This window comes from Balaenoptera borealis (genome assembly GCF_965194805.1).
Source record: "Balaenoptera borealis genome assembly, chromosome: 3".
NCBI classification, from domain to species: domain Eukaryota; kingdom Metazoa; phylum Chordata; class Mammalia; order Artiodactyla; family Balaenopteridae; genus Balaenoptera; species Balaenoptera borealis.
Window position 1 is genome coordinate 30,978,417 of NC_138866.1, and position 20,272 is coordinate 30,998,688.

Here is a 20,272-nt window from a genome sequence, read left to right on the forward strand (position 1 = left end):
CAGGTGGAAATTGAGCCAAGCCTTAAAGACTCAGGATTCCTTTCTGTCCTCTGGATGGCACAGCATGTGAAGAGAGATCTGGCTTTGGAATCCATCTCCAACCCTCACTAACTGTGGGCGACTGACTTAACCTTTCTGTGTCTGTTTCAGCATGAGTAAAATAGGGGAAATAATTATGCCTACTTCATAGGGTTGGTTTAAGGATTAACTAAGGTGATGGTTGTCAAGCTCTTTACATACATCATGAAAAGAGCATCAAGCCACTACAGGCATATTCCTTGGACATAATGCAGGCTCGCTTCTAGACCACCATAATGAAGTGAGTATTGCAATAAAGCAAGTCACATGAATTTTTTGGTTTCCCAGTGCATATAAAAGTTATGTTTACACTATGCTGTAGTCTACTGAGTGTAGTCTATTATGTCCACAAAAAACTGTACATACCTTAATTAACAATACTTTATTGCTAAAAAAATGTTAACCAGCATCTGAGCCTTCAGTGAGTCATATTTTTTTGCTGGTGGAGGGTCTTGCCTCAGTGTTGAGGGCTGCTGGCTGATCAGGGTGGCCATTTCTTAAAATAAGACAGTGAAGTCTACTGCACTGATTGACTCTTATTTCTCATCTATAGACAAATGATTTCTCTATAGCATACAGTGCTTTTTGATAGCCTTTTACCCACAGTAGAACTTCTTTTGATATTGGAGTCAGTCCTCTCAAACCCTGCAGCTGCTTTATCAACTAAGTTTTATGTAATATTCTACCTTTGTCATTTCAATGATCTTCACCAGGAGTAGATTCCGTCTTGAGAAATCACTTTCTTTGCTCATCCATTAAGAAGCAACTCCTCATTTGTTAAAGTTTTATCATGAGATTGCAGCAATTCAGTCCCATCTTCAGGCTCCACTTCTAATTCTAGTTGCTGTTTCCATCACATCTGCAGTTACTTCTTCCATTCGAGTCTTGAACCCCTCAAAGTCATCCATGAGGGTTGGAACCAACTTCTTCCAAATTCCTGTTAACGTTGATATTTTGAACATCATGAATGTTCTTAATGGCATCTAGAATGTTGAATCCTTTCCAGAAGGTTTTTAGTTGACTTTGCTCAGATCCATCAGAGAAATCACTATGGCAGCTATAGCCTTAAGAAATGTATTTCTTTTTTTTTTTTAATAAATTTATTTATTTATTTATTTATTTTTGGCTGTGTTGGGTCTTCGTTTCTGTGCAAGGGCTTTCCCCAGCTGCAGCGAGCGGGGGCCACTCTTCATCGCGGTGTGCGGGCCTCTCACTGTCGCGGCCTCTCTTGTTGCGGAGCACAGGCTCCAGATGCGCAGGCTCAGCAACTGTGGCTCACGGGCCCAGTTGCTCCGCGGCATGTGGGATCCTCCCAGACCAGGGCTCGAACCCGTGTCCCCTGCATTGGCAGGCAGATTCTCAACCACTGCGCCACCAGGGAAGCCCCAGATATGTATTTCTTAAATAGTTTTAAGACTTGAAAGGCCAAGTTGCACCTTGATCCACGGGGTGCAGAATGGATGTTGTGTTAGCAGGCATGAAAACAACAAGAACCTCATTGTACATCTCCATCAGAGCTCTTGGGTGGCCACATGTATTGTCAGTGAGCAGTAATATTTTGAAAGGAGTCTTTTTCTGAGCAGTAGGTCTCAACAGTGAGCTTAAAGTAATCAGTAAACCATGTTGTAAACAGATGTGCTGTCATCCAGGCTTTGTTGTTCCAGTTAGAGAACACAGGCAGAGTAAATTTAGCATAATTCTTAAGGGCCCTAGGATTTTTGGAATGGTAAATGAGCATTGGCTTCAGCTTAAAGTCACCAGCTGCATGAGCCCCTAATAAGAGAATCAGCCTGTCCTTTGAAGCTTTGAAGTCAGGTATTGACTTCTCCTCTCTAGCTATGAAAGTCCTAGGTAGCATCTTCTTCCCATAGAATGCTGTCTCATCTACATTGAAAATCTGTTGTTTAGTGGAGCCACCTTCATTAGTGATCTTAGCTAGATCTCTGGATAACTTGCTGCAGCTTCTACAGCAGCGCTTGCTGCTTCACCTTGCACTTTTATGTGATGGAGATGGCTTCTTTCCTTAAACCTCTTGAACCAACCTCTGCTAGCTCCAGACTTTTCTTCTGCAGCTTCCTAACCTCTCTCAGCCTTCATAGATTTGAAGAGAGTCAGGGTCTTGCTCTGGTTTAGGCTTTGGCTTCAGGGAATGTTGTGGCTGGTTTGATATTCTATCCAGAGCACTAAAACTTTCTCCATATTGGCACTAAGGCTGTTCTGCTTTCTTATCATTTGTGTGTTCACTGGAGCAGCACTTTTAATTTCCTTCAAGAGCTTTCCCTTTATATTCAGAACTTGACTCACTGATACAAGAGGCCTAGCTATTGGCCTTTTTTGGCTTTTGACATGCCTTGCTTGCTAAGCTTAATCATTTCTAGTTTTTGATTTAAAGTGAGAGAGTTTCACCTGAACACTTAGAAACCATAGTAGGGTTATTACATGGCCTAATTTCAATATTGTTGTGTCTCAGGGAATAAGGAGGCCCGAGGAGAGGAAGAGAGATGGGGGAACCGCCAGTTGGTGGAGCAGTTAGAACACACACAGCATTTACTGACTAAGTTTGCCATCTTATGTGGGCATGGTTTGTGGTTCCCCAAAACAATTACAAGAGTAAGATCAAAGATCACGGATCACCATAACAAACGTAATAATAATGAAAAAGTTTGAAATATTGTGAGAATTACCACATGTGACACAGAGACAGGAAGTGAGCAAATGCTGTTGGAAAAATGGCACCAATAGACTTGCTCAGTGCAAGGTTCTCACAAACCTTCAATTTGTAAAAAATGCAATATCTGTGAAACACCATAAAACGAGGTATGCCTGTACATAGTAAATGAGCAATAATGGGTAGCTATCATTATTATTTAATCAACCATTCCATTTATTTATACAGTAAAAATTTATTACATGATTATTATGTGTCAGGGCCTGCCAGGCTTCCTACCAAGGTTCTCAATACCTTGAACTTGGAGTCCCATGGTTTCCACTTATGTATGAGACACTTAATCGTAAGAGTAGTAATGATGGCTGTAATGTCCTGAGTTCCTAATTATGTGTCAGGCATTCTGCTAGGTGCTTTATTACTGTATTGCCTTTAATCTTTATCCCCATTTTATAGAAGCAGGAATAGAGATGGACAGTCTATGAAACTTACCCAGGGTTACAGAGAAAATGTCAGGCCTGGGATTTAAATTGTCTGCTCTTTTTTTTTTTTTTCTTTTTTCTGTTCTGCACTGACTCTTGTTACTGTCACCCTAAATCCATTATGTCCCAGACTGAACTTGGTTTCCTCAAATGGACTTTGTCTTTCAACTTCTCAGTCAAGGGCACTACCATTCTACTTGTCATTCATGTCTGAAAGGCAGGAGATGTCTCCCTTCTCCATCAAGCCCCTATATCTGGTTAATCACTAAGATTTTAGTTCAAATGCATCTTTTTCTCCCTCTTTGTCTTATCCTGGCTGGGTCCCTCTTGACTTGGATTTGTTAGTTTTCAGCATTTGTTCCACTGCCCCCCCATGAAAGGGGAGGTTTACACAATACACTTTCATGGACTTCACCAGATTTTGATAAAACACCCTTAAGTTTTCCAAGAAGTAAAGCACAATAGTTTGTTACCACTGCAGCTGTTTGTCAGCGGTAGAAGCTTAGAATGGGCTCACAGCAGTGGTACAGATAAGTAAGCTGCTGTGAATATAACCTTTCTCTCCTACCTAGGAAAACATGTCTGGAAAGAACTATGCTCCACTCTGTTTTAAAAAGTAAAGCTTTCCCCTTTCACAAACAGTACTGGGAAAAGTGGATAGCCACATGCAAAAGGATGGCGTTGGAGCCCTATCTCATATGATATACAAAAATTAACGAAGAACGGATCAACAACCTAAATATGAGAGCTGAAACCGTAACACTCTTAGAAGAAAACATAGGGGCAAATCTTCATGAACTTGAATTTGACAGCTCTTTGGTATTACATCAAAAGTACCGTATGAGCAACAAAAGGAAAAATAGATAAAGTGGACTTCATCTAAATTAAAAACTTTTGTACATCAAAGGACATTATCAAGTAAGTAAAAAGACAGCCTACAGAGAGGGAAAAATATTTGCAAATCACATATTTGATAAGGGTCTAGTATCCAGCGTATATAAAGAACTCATAAAGAACTCATAACTCAACAACAAAACAACAGACATTTCTTCAAAGAAGACATACAAATGGCCAAAAAGCACATGAAAAGATGCTCAACGCCGTTAGTCATTAGGGAAATGCAAATCAAAACCACAGTGAGATACCACTTCACATCCACTAGAATGGCTATAATAAGAAGAAAAAGAAAAAGGAAAATGACAAGTATGGTGAGGATGTGGAGAAATTGGAACCTTCATACATTGCTAATGGGAATGTAAAATGGTTCAGCTGCTGTGGAAAATAGTTTGGTGATTCCTCAAAAAGTTCAACATAGAATTACCATATAACCTAGTAATTCCACTCCTAAAGAATTGAAAACAGGTACTCAAACAAGTATACATGTACACATGTTCATAGCAGATTCACAGTAATCAACAGATGGAAACAACCCAAATGTCTGTCAATGGACAGAAGGAGAAACAAATAGTGGTATATACATATGATTGAATATTATGTAGTCAGAAAAAGGAGTAAAGTGCTGATATGAGCAACAATGTGGATGAACCTTGGAAACATGATGCTAAGTGAAATAACCAGATGTGTCACATATTGTATGATTCCATTTATATGAAATATGCAGAATAGGTAAATCGATAGAGATAGAAAGCAGGTTGGTGGTTGCCAGAGGCTGGGAAGAGGGGAGAATGGGGAATAATGCTTAATGGGTATGGAATTTCCTTTTTGGGGGTGATGAAAATGTTTTGGCACTAGGTAGAGAGGATGGTTGTACAACGTTGTGAATGTACTAAATGCTACTGGATTGTTCACTTTAAAATGGTTAATTTCATGTTATGTGAATTTCATCTCAATTTTTAAAATCTCCAAAAAAAAAAAAAAAAGTAAAGCTTTCACAAACTTTGTTGCTTTAATTGTTAATAGTAATGCATACTTGGTAGATATCAGTATTTCAGGACACTGTTCTTGAGAATCATTGGCTGTAACCATCTGCCAGAATTACTAGCTGCCAGGATTATAGCCGCTCTCCTTTGCTGGGGGCAGGACCCCTAGGCCAGGGCTTTCTAACTCAGATGCCTTCAGGGACATTTATCCTGTTGTGATAAATGTTTGAGGTCAGCTGGATGTAAGGCATCAGGGAGTCATGGAGATTAGGTGGAACTGGGCTGGACGTGCACTGTCTAAATGCATTCCAGTTTAGACAAACTGCCCCTGGGCTGGTTCTTGTCTTCATCTTTCGGCCATCCCTCTTAAGCCATCTGACAGACTGATGTATTTTAAAAATCATCTTCAGTATGCCATCCCATTTCTAAAAACCAGTTTCCTGTCGCAGAATCTAAACCTCTCTGCCTTCCCTTTCCCGCAGAGGCTCTGAGAAAGCTCAGCTGGACCCATACAGCATCGTGAAACTGTTACCCTCCTCCTACCTCACCCTGTCCCAGCCACCTAGAGGCCTCGGGTGACAGGACTGAACCCCATTAGATCTGTAAGGGGAAGGGCTCTCTCTGAATCCTCGGTTTAAGGGTGACCCCGGGAAATGCTCAGCAGCTGGTTGCCGCCACTGCAGAGGGCATGGTGGGTTTCTGTGGTGCCACTTCCCCAGCAGTCTGAGTGCATGTCAGTCTGTTATCTGTCTACCCGCAGAGAAGGGGAGAGAGGCACAGAAGAATCTGGAAAGATTTTTGTGATTAGATGAGATGTAGGAAGTTGTTTTTTGTTTGTTTGTTTTAATCTGCCCAAGCTCTTAGAGGCTTGGACCCATCAGGATGCTGGAAGCTTGGAGTGGGTGGGCTGTGTCAGGGGAGGAGGGGAGAGGGTGTGGAGGAAGGAGACTTAGTCCATTAGATCTAGGGAGTGGCTGGCACTGACTTCTTTTATGCTTCCAGCCCTATAGCTGCTTGTAATCCCTCTTTACTGCTGATTTTCTGGGAAGCACTGTAGGACGTAGAGATCTTTGGCCCACGTCCTTTCATTATGTAACACTTCAGTGGACGTGTGCCGGGGCGGGGTTTGGGGGGGTTAGGAAGAGAAAAGTACCGTCGTGTGACTTGAGGGACGCCCTGCGGCTCTTGCCCTGAAACCCGCCCCCCTTACCCCACTCTCCCCATTTAGACTTGAACGGCAGAGAGAATTTTCCTTCCTTCCCTGAAATCCCGTGTACAGAGCTCTGAACTCCCGGTGGCTCAGCGTCTGGCCCACAGAGGTGGTGCTGACCCAGGGTCCTGGGAACCATCCCACCTGTGGAAATGGAGGCTCGGCTTCCTCATATCCCAGGAGCTCACTAGCTGCCGACTCAGGCAGAGTTCCTGGCCTTTGCTTACAGCACTTTAGTCAGTGAGCGTTTTTGCTCTTTTGGGGGAGATTGGCTCCCACAAGGGCATGCTTCTCGCTGGAGCCGTCATGTGGGTGAGCATCAGAGTGTGTGCCCTCTGACCTCCAACCTGTCAGCCACTCCCCAGTGGGTGCTGGTGAGTTCCTGGATTAAGGGAGTATCTCTGCCCAAAAGACATGCTTTTTTTTTCTTTAATTTTTATTTTATATTGGAGTATAGTTGATTAACAATGTTGTACACCTGAAACTGAGACATGCTTTCTTAAGACTTTAAATAAAGTAACGTGGAGAGGTTCATGGAAACTGTTGAGACACTGTCGGAAACCTTAAAAGCCCAGCAGGCACCTCCACTCCTGGTGCTGTGAGAGTGCTTAAAGCCCAGCGGTGGCCTGGAAGTCAGGAAGGCCGGGTAGCCGCTCCTCAGAAGGGCAGGCTGTGACCCCACGGCTCTTCTTTCGTAGGGTGTGAGTGGGCCGTATGGTGTCATGGCAACAGGGAAGGCTCTCGAGCCAGGCTGCCAGGGTTTCAGTCCTGGCTTATTAGTTGAGTGGCCTTGGAAAATTTATTTAGTGGTGCTGCATCTCAGTTTCCTCATCTGTATGTAGAGCAGCGATGGCAATAGTACGTACCTCATAAGGTTGTTGTGAGGGTTGAAGATAATGCCTGTAAAATACTTGGCACCGAAATGGATGCATCCTAGGTGTTTAAGGATGGTGGCTCCCACCACCCACCCATGGTAGCCACATGATGGAGCCTGCAGGAGAGGACAAGAGGATGGCAGGAGGGCTCTGTATTGTGTGGTTTCCCTGTGATTAACGCAGACTCTGGTTTCTTCTGTATTCCTTTCCTTGCCCAGTACTGATCCTCCAGAAGGTGGAGAATGGAGACCTGAGCAAAAAGGTTCTGAAGATCACCGATTTTGGCCTGGCTCGGGAATGGCACCGAACCACCAAGATGAGCGCAGCAGGGACGTATGCCTGGATGGCACCTGAAGTCATTCGTGCCTCCATGTTTTCCAAAGGCAGCGACGTGTGGAGGTAAGGTCCAGAGGTGCAGGGTCAGCGCTCCCCAGATCTATTTTGGCTGCACAGATGCTTCAGGACTTGGAGAATTGAGGTTGCGTAGAATCCCAGGCGCCCCAAGTAGGTCTAGGTGACCCCTTCAGAGCACTCTACACTAAATCCCACGTTGCCAAAGGACAGTTTCTAACACCTTCATCTGCCAGAAATCCCCCCAGTGCTATGGGGCAAGTACCACCTCTATGTAGACCCCTTTGTGTTGGTGATTGCTCCCTAGGAAGGACCAGGAGATTCTAGGGGCAGTGTGTACTGACCTCTAGGGTGGTGAGGGTACCCAGACACTCCTGGAGACCTTCCCCACAGTCACCCTGGCTTCCTCAGCAACTGTGGCTGTTACTGTTGGACTTGTTCTCACTATAAGCCCTTCAGCTGATGAGTATTGTTTGTGCTGTCTCTTTTTTCTGAGTGGGCTGGAAATTATCCTTTCCAGTTATCCAGTTAAACTTTTAGTCAAGGCTCTGTCTTGCCTGTTGAGCATTGATATAGAAATGGGAAAAGATAAGTCTCAAGCATGCACCCAGAACTGCAGAGTCAAAGATTAGACCAACTGTTCCCCTTAGTGAATGTCAGCCCAAGAGGTCACAAGATCATGAATCTAAAAATCTTTTTCCCGCTGATGGGAGGATGAGCATCTACAGAGTAAGCATCCTTATGACTGTGAGACAGTAGCCTCACCTTGGTATGCAGAAGAAAGGACTGTAGATTATCATCGTATTCATCTATGACGTTGTTGCTTCTCAGTGTGTTGTAAAGTGAGCTTCTGTGTGTGTGTGTATATTTTAAATAACAGCTTTATTGAGATATTACTCACATACTGAAAAGTGCACTTTTTAAAATATATAAGCCAGTGATTTTTAGTAAATTTACAATGTTTTACACTGATCATCATTGTTATTAGATTCCTAAGGCTGCTGTAACAAATTACCACAAACCTGGTGGCCTAAAGCAATAGAAATTTACAGTCTATAGGCCAGAAGTCTGAAATCGGTGTCAGCAGGGCCATACTCTCTCCAGAGACTCTGGGGCAGATTCTGTTCCAAATAAGGATTCTGGGTATTAGGACATGGACATATCTTTTCAGGGCCACCATTCAACCCATGACAACCACTAACTATTTCCAGAATATTTTTTATCACTCAAAAAAACCCTCAATACCTATTAGTAGTCATTCCCTAATACCCCCTACCCCTACCCCTACTCCCTGGCAACCACTAATTTACTTTCTGTCGCCATGGATTTGCCTATTCTGGACATTTCATATAAATGGAATCATACAGTATGTGGTCTTCTGTGACTGGTTTTTTTCACTTGCATAATGTTTTCAGGCTTCATATATGTTTTTCAGAACTTCATTCTTTTAATAGCTGAATCATATTCCATCATATGTGTATACGACAATTTGTTTGTCTGTTCTTTAGTTGATGGACATTTGGGTTGTTTCACTTTTGGTCTAATGTAAGTAATGCTGCTATGGAGATTTGTGTACATGCTTTTGTGTGAACATATGTTTTCAGTTCTCTTGTGTATATACCTAGGAGTGAAATTTCCTGAGTCATATGGTAATTCTATATTTAACTTTTTCAGGAACTGCCAGACAGTTTTTTACCACGGCCATTACCATTAGCAACACATGAGGGTTCCAATTTCTCCACATCCTCTCAACACTTGTTATTTTTTATTATAGCCATCCTAGTGGATGTGAAGTGGTAGCTCACTGTGGTTTTGATTTGTGTTTCCCTAATGACTAATGACATCAAGCATCTTTTCATGTGCTTATTGGCCATTTGTATATCTTCTCTGAATAAATATCTGTTCAAATCCTTTGCCAATTTAAAAATTGGGTTATATGTCCTTCCATTTTTATGTTGAAAGGGTTCTTTATATATTCCAGATACAAGTCCCTTATCAGATACATGATTTGCAAATAATTTCTCCCATTCTGTGGGTTTTCTTTTCACTTTCTTGATGATATCCTTTGAAACACAAGCATTTTTAATTTTGACGACGTTGGGTTTATCAGTTTTTTCTTTGATTGCTTGTGCTTTTGGTGTCATATCTAAGAAACCAAGTCATGAAGTTTTATACGTATGTTTTCTTCTAAGAGTTTTGTAATTTTAGCTCTTACATATAGGTCCGTTTTGTTCCGTTTTCTTCCATTTTGACCTAATTTTTGTATGTGGTGTGATATAGGAGTCCAACTTCATTCTTTTACATGTGGCTATCTAGTTGTCCCAGCACCATTTGTTTAAAAGACTGTTTTTTTCCTCATTGAATTGTCTTGGCATCCCTGTCAAGAAGCAGTTCACCACAAATGAAAGAGTTTATTTTTGGACTCTCAATTCTACTCCATTGATCTATGTCAATAGATCGTTATGCCAGTGCCACCTGTTTTAAGAACTGTAGCTTTGTACTAAGTTTTGAAATTAGGAAGTGTGAGTCTTCCAGCTTTCTTCTTTTTCAAGATTATTTTGGCTATTCCGAATCTCTTCAATTTCCATACGAATTTTAGGATCATTTTGTCAGTTTCTGAAAAGTAGGCAGCTAGAATTTTGATAGGGATTATGTTAAATCTGTAGATCACTTTGGGGAGTATTGCCATCTAAATAATATTGTCTTTCAATCCATGAACATGGGATATCTTCCTATTTATTTAGACCTTTAATTTCTTTCAATGATGTTTTATAGCTTCTGTATATTGAATCTTATTTCACTACACATTAATTATGGGTGAAGTACCTATTGTGAAGAAAAGAGTTTTCCTTTCGTTAAAATATCTGACTAGATCTCATTAGGTTGAGCTGTATCCTGATATTCAACTGTTTTTCACCCACAAAAGCAGCAATTTCATATGCTTCAACCTACACTTTCATTGCTTGACTGTAGGCTAATGAGATGAGTTAATGTATTAATTAAGCTAAGCTGCTATTGCAAAGAGACCTACTGATGGTAGAAATGTACTTCTTTTTCAAGAGTAGTCCAGCCTGTCTAGGCTGGTGGGGCAGATTTGCACCTTGAGATCATTCAGGAACTCAGGTCCTTTCAGCGTCCCTTGGTGTGTTATTCTTTTCTGAATGGTTACATCTGAGTGAAAGTGACTTCAGAATAATTATATCCCACAGAAAAGGGGAAAGAGAGCTTATCCATGGCAAGAAGCTTGTCTTTAATTTGGAGATGACTCCAAAAGTAGCTATTATTATTTCCATTTTACAGATGAGGTAACTAAGGCTTAGATGATTGAAATCAGTTGCCTAGGTTCACCCAGGTGGTAGAGGTAAAGCTGTGATCTGAACTAGATATGTGTCTCTTAAAACTCTGTGCTTGTAGCCACGTCACCATCTATATACTCTTACTCCTGCGCTTTGGGCACCCTCTTCCAGGATGATTGGCCCACCATGCCTGGGACCCAGCAGCCTGTCCCAAGAGGGCCAAAGCATGTCTAGGAACTCGGGACAAAGCTGGTTCCCAGACTGACTTGTAATGCATTTATTCCTCCAAGAAATGTTTGTTGAATACATACTTACTCTGTTATGACCAAGCAAGTGGACTTGCTTCCCGCTGTACAATGGAAAGACCAAACACCGAGGCAGCGGTCTTTTGCAGAGGGAAAAAGGATTTATTGCAAGGGGACCAAGCAAGGAGGCAGGAGGCAATGCTCAGATATGTTTCCCCAGTTGATCAGCTATTGAGTGGGATGTTTATCATGGAAGCAGGGAATAAGAGACGGGGTGGGGGGGGGTGGGAAATGGTCGGTGGAAAGTAATTTGTAAGTTTCTGGAGTTCTCTGCCCAGGCTCGACTGTTCTTCATGCCTCTTCATGGATTGCATGTGCAAATTCAGGGGGGGTTCCCTATGTTACATGGGGTGGATTTTCAGCCTGTGACGTCTAAAGTTCACTATCAAAGTTCACTATTGGTTGTCCTAGTCCCTCAGTGTGCCTGAAGGGGCTGCCAGCAGGTTGTTTGCATATCTGTGGTTTCCCTGGTATTCTGCAAAACAAGCTTGGTGTCTTCCATGTATCATTTTATTTCTATCCTATTTCTACCTTATGGGCCTTGAGTGTGTAAGGTAAGGGTATGACTTCAGTGTCAAGTACTGGGCTGAGCCTGAATCCAACCCCCTTCCCTCCCACTCCCCTCCTGGAGCTCATCCGGGGCCTTGGGCCTCTGCAGTTGGTGGGTGCCCAGGGCCAGCTGAGTTTGTCTCACTGTTCTTCGAGTATAGTTCTCTAGGCCTCCTCTGTGCTGTGGTGGAGTGTAGGATGAGAATGGCCCAGACCCCCTCAAGAAGAGCAGTTCTTGCCCTTTGGTTGTGTTGTGCAGGGAGGGCAGCGGTGACAGCCAGAGGCCATTGTCCCACGGTGACTCTCTGCCTGTCATGTGTAGGATGAGGTGGAGGCATTTTGTTAATTAATCATTTTACGTTTTTTAAATTACGGAAGGAAAACATGTTCACTATAGAAAAAAATTAGAAAATATGGATAAACAAAAAAGGAAAAAGAAAAGGAAAGAAAAGAAAAAGAAAATCACCCACAACGCACTTCTAAAGATAATCTATGTTGACATTTTGGTGTGTTTATTCCTGTTCCTGTGATCACCCACCCATCCCTTAAAATGGGATCATTCTGTTTTGTAAGCTGCTTTTTGAATGTAACAGAGCACGAGCAGCATATTGCCATGTTAATAAGTATTTATTATGTCAGTAACTGTATTAACATATACATTTATAAATAAGTTAGTAAATATGTTGTCATTTTGAATGAGGGTCTGGTTAACAGCAAGAATAGTAAACTGTGTGCTACCTAACAGTTTACAAAGTACTTTCACATATGGTAGTTCAGTTGTCTTTGCCAAAGATTATTAAACAGTCAGCTTGGTTCCTGGAATGTGGGCTCACAGCTGATGACCAAGTGCAGGAGCCCATTCAAGGGACACCCTCTCCTTTTGGAGGGTGGGTCCCTGAGTTGACAGTCTTAAAGTCCATGCAGGTTAATAAGAAAAACAGCCCTGGCCCAGCACAGGTACAGAATTGCTGCACCTTCGGTTGGGAAGGGTTGCTATTCGCTCTAGGGCTTTTCTTCATTTTGAAAAAAATAAAACATCCCTCTCCCACATCGGATATTACCAAACAGTGGAAAAGATTACTGCACCTCTGGAGGTGGTTAATTATTGACACAGGGTGCATTTCTGAGGGTTTGGGTTTAGGCTATCGCTCTTGGGAAATCACTGGCAGCACTGTGGGAGCTGGCACTTCTCTGGGGGGAAGGGACTCCGAGGCAGAGTTCTAGCTGAGCTGGTACTTTGAGGCTGCTTGTAAACAGTCTTGAACAGACCTCTTGACCTTCTCTTAACCCAGGGAGGGCAAGAAAGGAGGCTAAACCTGAGGTAAATCATGTGGACTTCTACTGTCCTCCTCTCCCTGAGGCTCAGATCCCTCTAATGTGTGCTTCTCCGGTCCCCTTTTTGGACTCTGTTCCTGCCAAAGGAGCACCAAGCCTTCATTTACATCACCCACCTTCTGTTATAAAAATACAGAGGAACACTGGCAGAGGAACACTTTGACTGGTTTAGTCATCCCCAGAAAGCCTTCTTCGCTGAATGCTGGTACCCCCGGCACGGCTCTCCCCAGCCACTTTCTCATTTCAGGCCTTTCCGAGAGGGAAGCACACGGTGTTTACTAGCCATAGATGGCGATTTCAGGATGCGGGGTAGTTTTTTTTTTTTTTTAATTTATTTATTTATTTATGGCTGTGTTGGGTCTTCGTTTCTGTGCGAGGGCTTTCTCTCTAGTTGCGGCAAGTGGGGGCCACTCTTCATCGCGGTGCGCGGGCCTCTCACTGTCGCGGCCTCTCTTGTTGCGGAGCACAGGCTCCAGACGCGCAGGCTCAGTAGGTGTGGCTCACGGGCCCAGTTGCTCCGCGGCATGTGGGATCTTCCCAGAGCAGGGCTCGAACCCGTGTCCCCTGCATTGGCAGGCAGATTCTCAACCACTGCGCCACCAGGGAAGCCCCGGGGTAGTTATTGTTATTCTTTCCTTGCAGCTCTTCTATGAGGTAGGGAATTGCTGTCTCTGTTACACAGATGAGGAAACAGGTTTGGAGAGGTGAACTTGCTTTCTCAAGGTCCCACGGCTGTAAGTGGTAAAGCAGGCATTCGACTCAAGTCTGTCTAAGTCTTTCTTGAGCAGCACTTCTCCCACTTTTCCTAGTTGTAGAGCCCTTCAAATGGAATGGAATGCCCATGAACAAAGGACCAAGCCAGGTGAGAGCAGAGCTGCCCTTGTGGAAGCTGGGAGGGGAGGGTCCCTGGCTCCTTTCCCTTCCCAGTGGCCTGAGACATCTCCACGGAGTAGAGCTCAGTGTAAACACCATCACAGAGGAAATGCCAGGACACGTGTTTGGATCTTCAAAAACACCCTGTCTTTCCAGGTAGTTAGGCTTGGGACATCGACGGTCTTTGCCTGGATGGAAGAAAGGGGTTTCGGGAGCCTTGAGTTTTTGTTCCTCAGGGTGGAAGTAGGCAGTAATGCTGAGAGCAGGCAACTGAAGATGGGAGTCTCTCTAACCGGGAATCTAGTTAGCAGTGCTGAGAGCTCGTAGAGGTCACTTGATGGACGCTGCCCAGCATGACTGCTGTCTGGATAAGTCACATGAAAAGTTTGGCAGGAAGTGTCCTAGTGCAGTTCTTGATGATATTTGGGGCTTACTCTGGGGTACCCAGTGCAGCCTGCAGGACCATCTGACTACACACTCACTCTTACACCCACCCACCAATTCATTCATTATGTGAGGGCCTAGGCATCCCAGAGCCTGGGCAAGACCCTGAGAATGCAAAGATTAGGAACTACTGTCCCTGCCCTTTAGGAGCCCACAGGCTGGTAAACAAACAACTAGAATACCTGATAGCGCAAACAAGGGCTGAGTAACATGCTGGGGTGTCGGGAGGCTTCCTAAAGTGTCCAGTTGCTCCCATCAGCCTAGACTAAAATCCACCTTCTTGTCAGGACAAGACAAGACCTGCAACTACCAGTCTACTAGGCTCTTTTTTTTTTTCCTGTCAAAATACATAAAGAAAATGATAGTATTTGGAGGGCTCACTCGGGGAAAGCCATTGTCCAAGGACACTGGCCAGTCCACTCTGAGGGTCCCTCTGTAGAGACCCCCGGGGTGCCCTGGCACATTGGTGGGCACATTGCTCTCCTTTGGAGCCATGCCAGGCCATGCCATGGGATCCTTTGAGGGCAAGCCCATGCTCTTGTGCTCTCTGATCCCTGTCTCTGGAGCCCTGGCTCCTCCCTCAGTTAGCAGAGTTTCACTCAGGGTTCAGCTACCTCCTGCCTCCATCCTGGTCTGGTGTAGGTGACCCTCCTTTGTGCTGTCACAGTATCTCTGTTGTGACTCCTCTTTCCATATTCTAATTGATACTTTTTCTATTCCTCTTGCTAGTCTCTTTGTGGATAAGATCTGTGTTTTTTTATCCTGTATCCCAGTTCTTGGCATTGAGTTTGATGCATAGTAAATATTTAGTAGATGTTTAAAATGAATGAATAAATGCTGGTACATTTGAATCATATCTTGAAAGATGATTAGTAGAGTTTACCAAGCAGAGAACTGGTCGAAGGGCATTCTAGGGAGAAGGAATTGAGAATTGGTCCAGGTCCACCGTGACTTACTCCACATATGCCCTTAATATATGCTGCTAACCCCATCTAAAACTTGCTTTCCTCATCTGCAAAATGATGATAATACTTATCTTGCAGGTTTGTTGTAGGGATTCAAGATCATGTTTGTAAATGTCTTAGCATACTGCACATACAAGGTACCATGATCGAATAGTTGCTGGGTTTATTATTATTTTTTTAAAATAAATATGTCTTCTTGTTGGTTGTAAACTACTGATGAGTATTACCAAGAAATTGAGCTTTGTGTTGAAAATATAAGGAGAGGCCCTCTTCCAACTGTTCATGGCCTTATGGTTTCTGGTCCTGACTTATTCCTGGAAGGATTAAACACTACATGAGTTTGCCTGGTTCTGATTGTGAATTCATAGAATAATTATTCCGTAAGCTTTGTGCTCCCCATTCCCTAACTCACAGAACATGTGAAAAGAAATTCTTCATGTGGACTTGAAAGGTAGGGAAAGAACTCGAAGCCCTCACAGCTGATGCGCTGCTCTGCTCTACCGATGCAGTCCACCCTTGTGAAACTTTCCCCTTTGAATTAGACAGAGGTCACCGTTAGGGACGCACTCACGCTGACGGGGGCAGGAATCTATTCAACCTAGTGGGCGCTGAAAGAAATCTTTCCCAGGAACAAAATATGTTTGTTTCGGGTGGTCATCTCTCTGCTTTTATAAAGCTAAAAAAAAAATGTTTCTGTTGCTATATGATCCAGCGATCCCACTTCTGGGCATATATCCATACAAAATTATAATTTGAAAAGATATATGCACCCCTATGTTCATAGCAGCACTATTTACAATAGCCAAGACATGGAAACAACCCATGTGCCCATCAACAGACGATTGGTTTAAGAAGACGTGGTATATATACACAATGGAATGTTACTCAGCCATTAAAAAGAATGAAATAATGCCATTTGCAGCAACATGGATGGACCTAGAGATTATCATACTAAGTGCAGTAAGTCAGAAAGAGAAAGACAAATATCGTATGATATCACTTATATGTGGAATCTAAAATACAACACAGATGAACATATCTACGAAACAAAAACAGACTCACAGACATAGAGAACAGACTTGTGGTTGCCGGCGGGGGGTAGGGAGGGAAGGATTGGGAGTTTGGGATTAGCAGATGCAAACTATTGTGTATAGGATGGATAAACAACAAGGTCCTACTGTATAGCACAGGGAACTATATTCAATATCCTGTGATAAACCATAATGGAAAAGAATATGAAAAAGAATATATACATGTATAAGTGAATCATTTTGCTATACAGCAGAAATTAAACACAGCATTGTAAGTCAACTATACTTCAATAAAATTTAAAAAAATAAAAAATAATGTATCTGTGACTTAAGCTGAAATTTTCTTAAAGCAGGAAAAAATGTATTCCCAGAAGCCTGCCTCTTCTCCCAGTTTATTACATTCACAATAGTAACCACAAAATAGATGTGGCCCTTGATCACTGATTAAAACACTAGAGCAGTGCATTTCATTTCATGACAGCCTTTTCAGACTGCTTGTGTTACTTGCACTTCACAGATGAGGAATTTGAGGAACAAGACTTTGAAACCAACTGTGCTTGACTCCAGAGTTTTCGCTTATAGCCAGTAGGCTTTATGGTCTCCCTTTTATATTATAGCAGTACTTCTGTTTTGTTAGTCTCCCTACATGTCAGAGAGGATGTGGGATGCTCGTCAAAGCCTCGCGAGATATTTGCGTGAAGTTGCACCTATGGTTCATGGTGCGGCTTCTGTCTTCTTCCTCTCCTTAGCTATGGGGTGCTGCTTTGGGAGCTCCTGACCGGTGAGGTGCCCTTCCGAGGAATCGATGGCTTAGCTGTCGCTTATGGAGTGGCCATGAACAAGCTTGCCCTTCCCATTCCTTCTACATGCCCGGAACCTTTTGCCAAACTCATGGAAGGTGAGTGACCCCTGGCTGGAACAAAACTGGAGACCGTTTATTTTTCTATCGGCACTCGATAGATTGTGGCCAGTTCTGCAGGATCAGTAACTGAAAGAGGAGGTGAAGTATGAGTCAGTCAAGGAGGAATCCTGAGGATGGTTGGAAGAGCTACTTCAAGATGATGTCAGCACCCTGCTACACTGGTGTCACCGATGTCCCTCTGTCCATCTAGTGACTGTAGAACGTAGCTTAGAAACTGAAGGCTGCTATCCAGTGCTTCAGAATATTATTATTTAATCCAAAGTAAGAAGGTATAGCAGCTTTTATCTCAAGACCTCTGAGTGTCTTACATGTAGAAATGAAGATCTAAGAAGAAAGGAATTCTAAAATTCATCTAGGCAAGCCCTGTGATTTTGTCAGTGAGAAATCCTAAGCTGAGAGAGGTTAAATGGATAGGAGGTCACTCCATTGGTTAGTGGCTCAGCTGAGAGTAGATAGAATTCACTTTTCCTGACTCCCACACCAGTGCTTTTCGTCCTTGCCTTCTCATCAGCACGTTGAGTTGGGGAAGGGTAGCTCATTTATTTATGGGAAATTGGGGCCCAAGGTGTAGTTACCCATTGTCAGGACTGGAATCGTGTAGTAACTTGATAAACTGTGGTAGCTGTAGTTCATGCAAGAAAACGCTTTGGACTTGCCTTACTTATGTGAAATCAGTAGTCAGAATGGAATGGGTGCAGAGCTGCTGCATTGTGTTTCCAGCTTCACTCTTGATGATTGTGATGTTGGGCAGATTGCTTTACTTCCTGAGCCCTGTTTGGGGTTCCCTAAGTCCCAGTCTCTCTTTCTGGAAGGAGAAATGAGAGGTGGTTTTCTGTCAAATGAGGTCACGTAATATCCTAAGTCTTACATTTGCCTCTGTCCGCTAATGCTTCCTGCTGACTCATGTGCCCCATGCAGATTGCTGGAATCCTGACCCCCATTCACGACCATCTTTTACGAATATCCTGGACCAGCTAACTACCATAGAGGAGTCTGGTTTCTTTGAAATGCCCAAGGACTCCTTCCACTGCCTGCAGGATGACTGGAAACATGAGATTCAGGAGATGTTTGACCAACTCAGGGCCAAAGAAAAGGTAAGAAAGAGAAGCAAAAGGCATGCATTGAATGAGTGGATCTTCTCCACTGGGGCCTCTGGACCGATTCTGACACGACCACGTTCCTGCTCGGTTTGTGGCAACAGAGCAGCTTTTTCCTTCCTGGCTTTACATGGAGAGTTTTCCAGGCCTCAGGTGTCACCTGAAACGATCGAGAATTTTTCTTTCTTTTTGGGATGTGGCAGGAATAAGTGAGGGGGGGATGGTCATGAATCCAAAGCTCTCCTTGCAGAGTATCTACTTCATTGTCCAAACTGGAGGAGGAGCACCGCTGGGCAAGTACCAGCAGGGTGTCCCACCCCGGCCCCTGCCGGCTGGAAATCCGAGAGCGCTCTAGAAAGCTTTCTTTGTTCTGCAATGGGCTTGTGGAAGGGGTTTAACTGGATATAGGGGTACTTCAACACTGAGAGCAATTATCAGAACATCCTGTCAGTGTCTTTGGGGATCAGAAACAGCATATGGGCTAAAAATACCATGAGTCTGAAATTGTTTGGCATTTTTCATGTTTTTATGAAAAGGGCTCAAAGGCTGAACCAACTGAGGAGTTCAGAGACTCATAGCCCATTAGAGATCTGCCTTTTTGTTTTGGAGACCATTCCTTAAATGGCCCCTCTCTCTGCCCGTAGTGTCTGGCCAGCAGTCAGCATCCACACAGAGGAAGCCAATCAAAGCGGTTATGTTGTTTATCCCGTGGGGCCAGTGGCTAGGGGCACGAGGGATGTCCATGGATAGACTTGGTTAATTTCTTCTTTCCCTTCTCACTCCCCTCTGTGGAAATTTGGGAAGCAGTATAATAATAGTAGAATCTAAAATTATCTTTATGGCTTCCCAGTTCTTTCACTTGAAAGGTCTGATGAGACCTTTTCACCCATTTTATCCAGGAGTCTTATGGCCCCTGCTGCCAGCATGTAGGGCAGGTGTTATTAACTTTTTCATCTCAGAGCTGAGGGTCAGTGTCTGTCTAAAGTCACACAACTAGTAAGTGAGGAGGCAGAATCTTGAAGGGGGGTCTTCTGATTCCAAAACCATTTTCTTTCCAATATCATCGTTTCCCTTATCAAAGGACTTAAAAATCATTTCTGGAGCTGATTTGAAGATATAACTCTTTTGATGCAACATAGCAACCCTTGTACTGTTTGGCAAGTCAAGGTGCCTTCTGCAGGGGGATGCAGTGAGCTTATGATATTCTTTAGGGACCCAGGGGGAGAGAGGGGTGGATCTGTACTGACCATTGAGCAGAATGATTAAAAGAGGCTGTTCCAATTACTAGTTCTATTCCAACTAGAAGAACACCAAAGTTCCTGGCCTTTTTTGAGATTGCTGAATCACTGACTCCTGGTTATTTCTTTTTCTTTTTTTTTAATTTATTTTTTATTGAAGTATAGTTGAATTACAATGTTGTGTTAATTACTGCTATACAGCAAAATGACTCAGTTATATTATATATATATGTATATATATATATATATATATATATATATATATATATACATTCTTTTTCATATTCTTTTCCATTATGGTTTATCACAGGATACTGAATATAGTTCCATGGTTATTTCTTTTGATTGATGAAATTATAAGGGTACCAGACAATAAGAAAAATGAAAGTTGGATTTTGTCAGGAAGTAGTTACTAGAGAAAGTCAAACCAATTCTCATAATAGCTAACATTTGTAGAGCATGTGCTATCTGCTATGCTCTGTTATGAGTAATTTATATGAATTCTTACATAATCTTGCATAATAAGGTAATAATTGCCTTATGTAATACAGTCCTGTGATATTGGTGCTAGTAACTCCATATAACATGTGATGCCCATTTTAACTTGCTCAAGGCCACAAATCAGCCACTTTGTTCCAGAGTCCTTGCTTTTAACACCAATGCTGTGATACCTCTC

General features: G+C 43.0%; 1 protein-coding gene across 3 annotated transcripts in view; it reads left to right on the plus strand.

Annotated features, from left to right (window-relative positions):
* MAP3K9 (mitogen-activated protein kinase kinase kinase 9) overlaps positions 1-20,272 on the plus strand; it is an 81,139-nt gene that overhangs the window by 39,266 nt on the left and 21,601 nt on the right. For all 3 annotated transcript variants that reach the window (XM_082384320.1, XM_082384322.1, XM_082384321.1), the window contains exons 3-5: positions 7,409-7,589; positions 17,089-17,237; positions 18,180-18,355. In XM_082384320.1, coding sequence (XP_082240446.1) covers positions 7,409-7,589; positions 17,089-17,237; positions 18,180-18,355 — 506 coding nt within the window. The remainder of the gene's footprint in view (positions 1-7,408; positions 7,590-17,088; positions 17,238-18,179; positions 18,356-20,272) is intronic.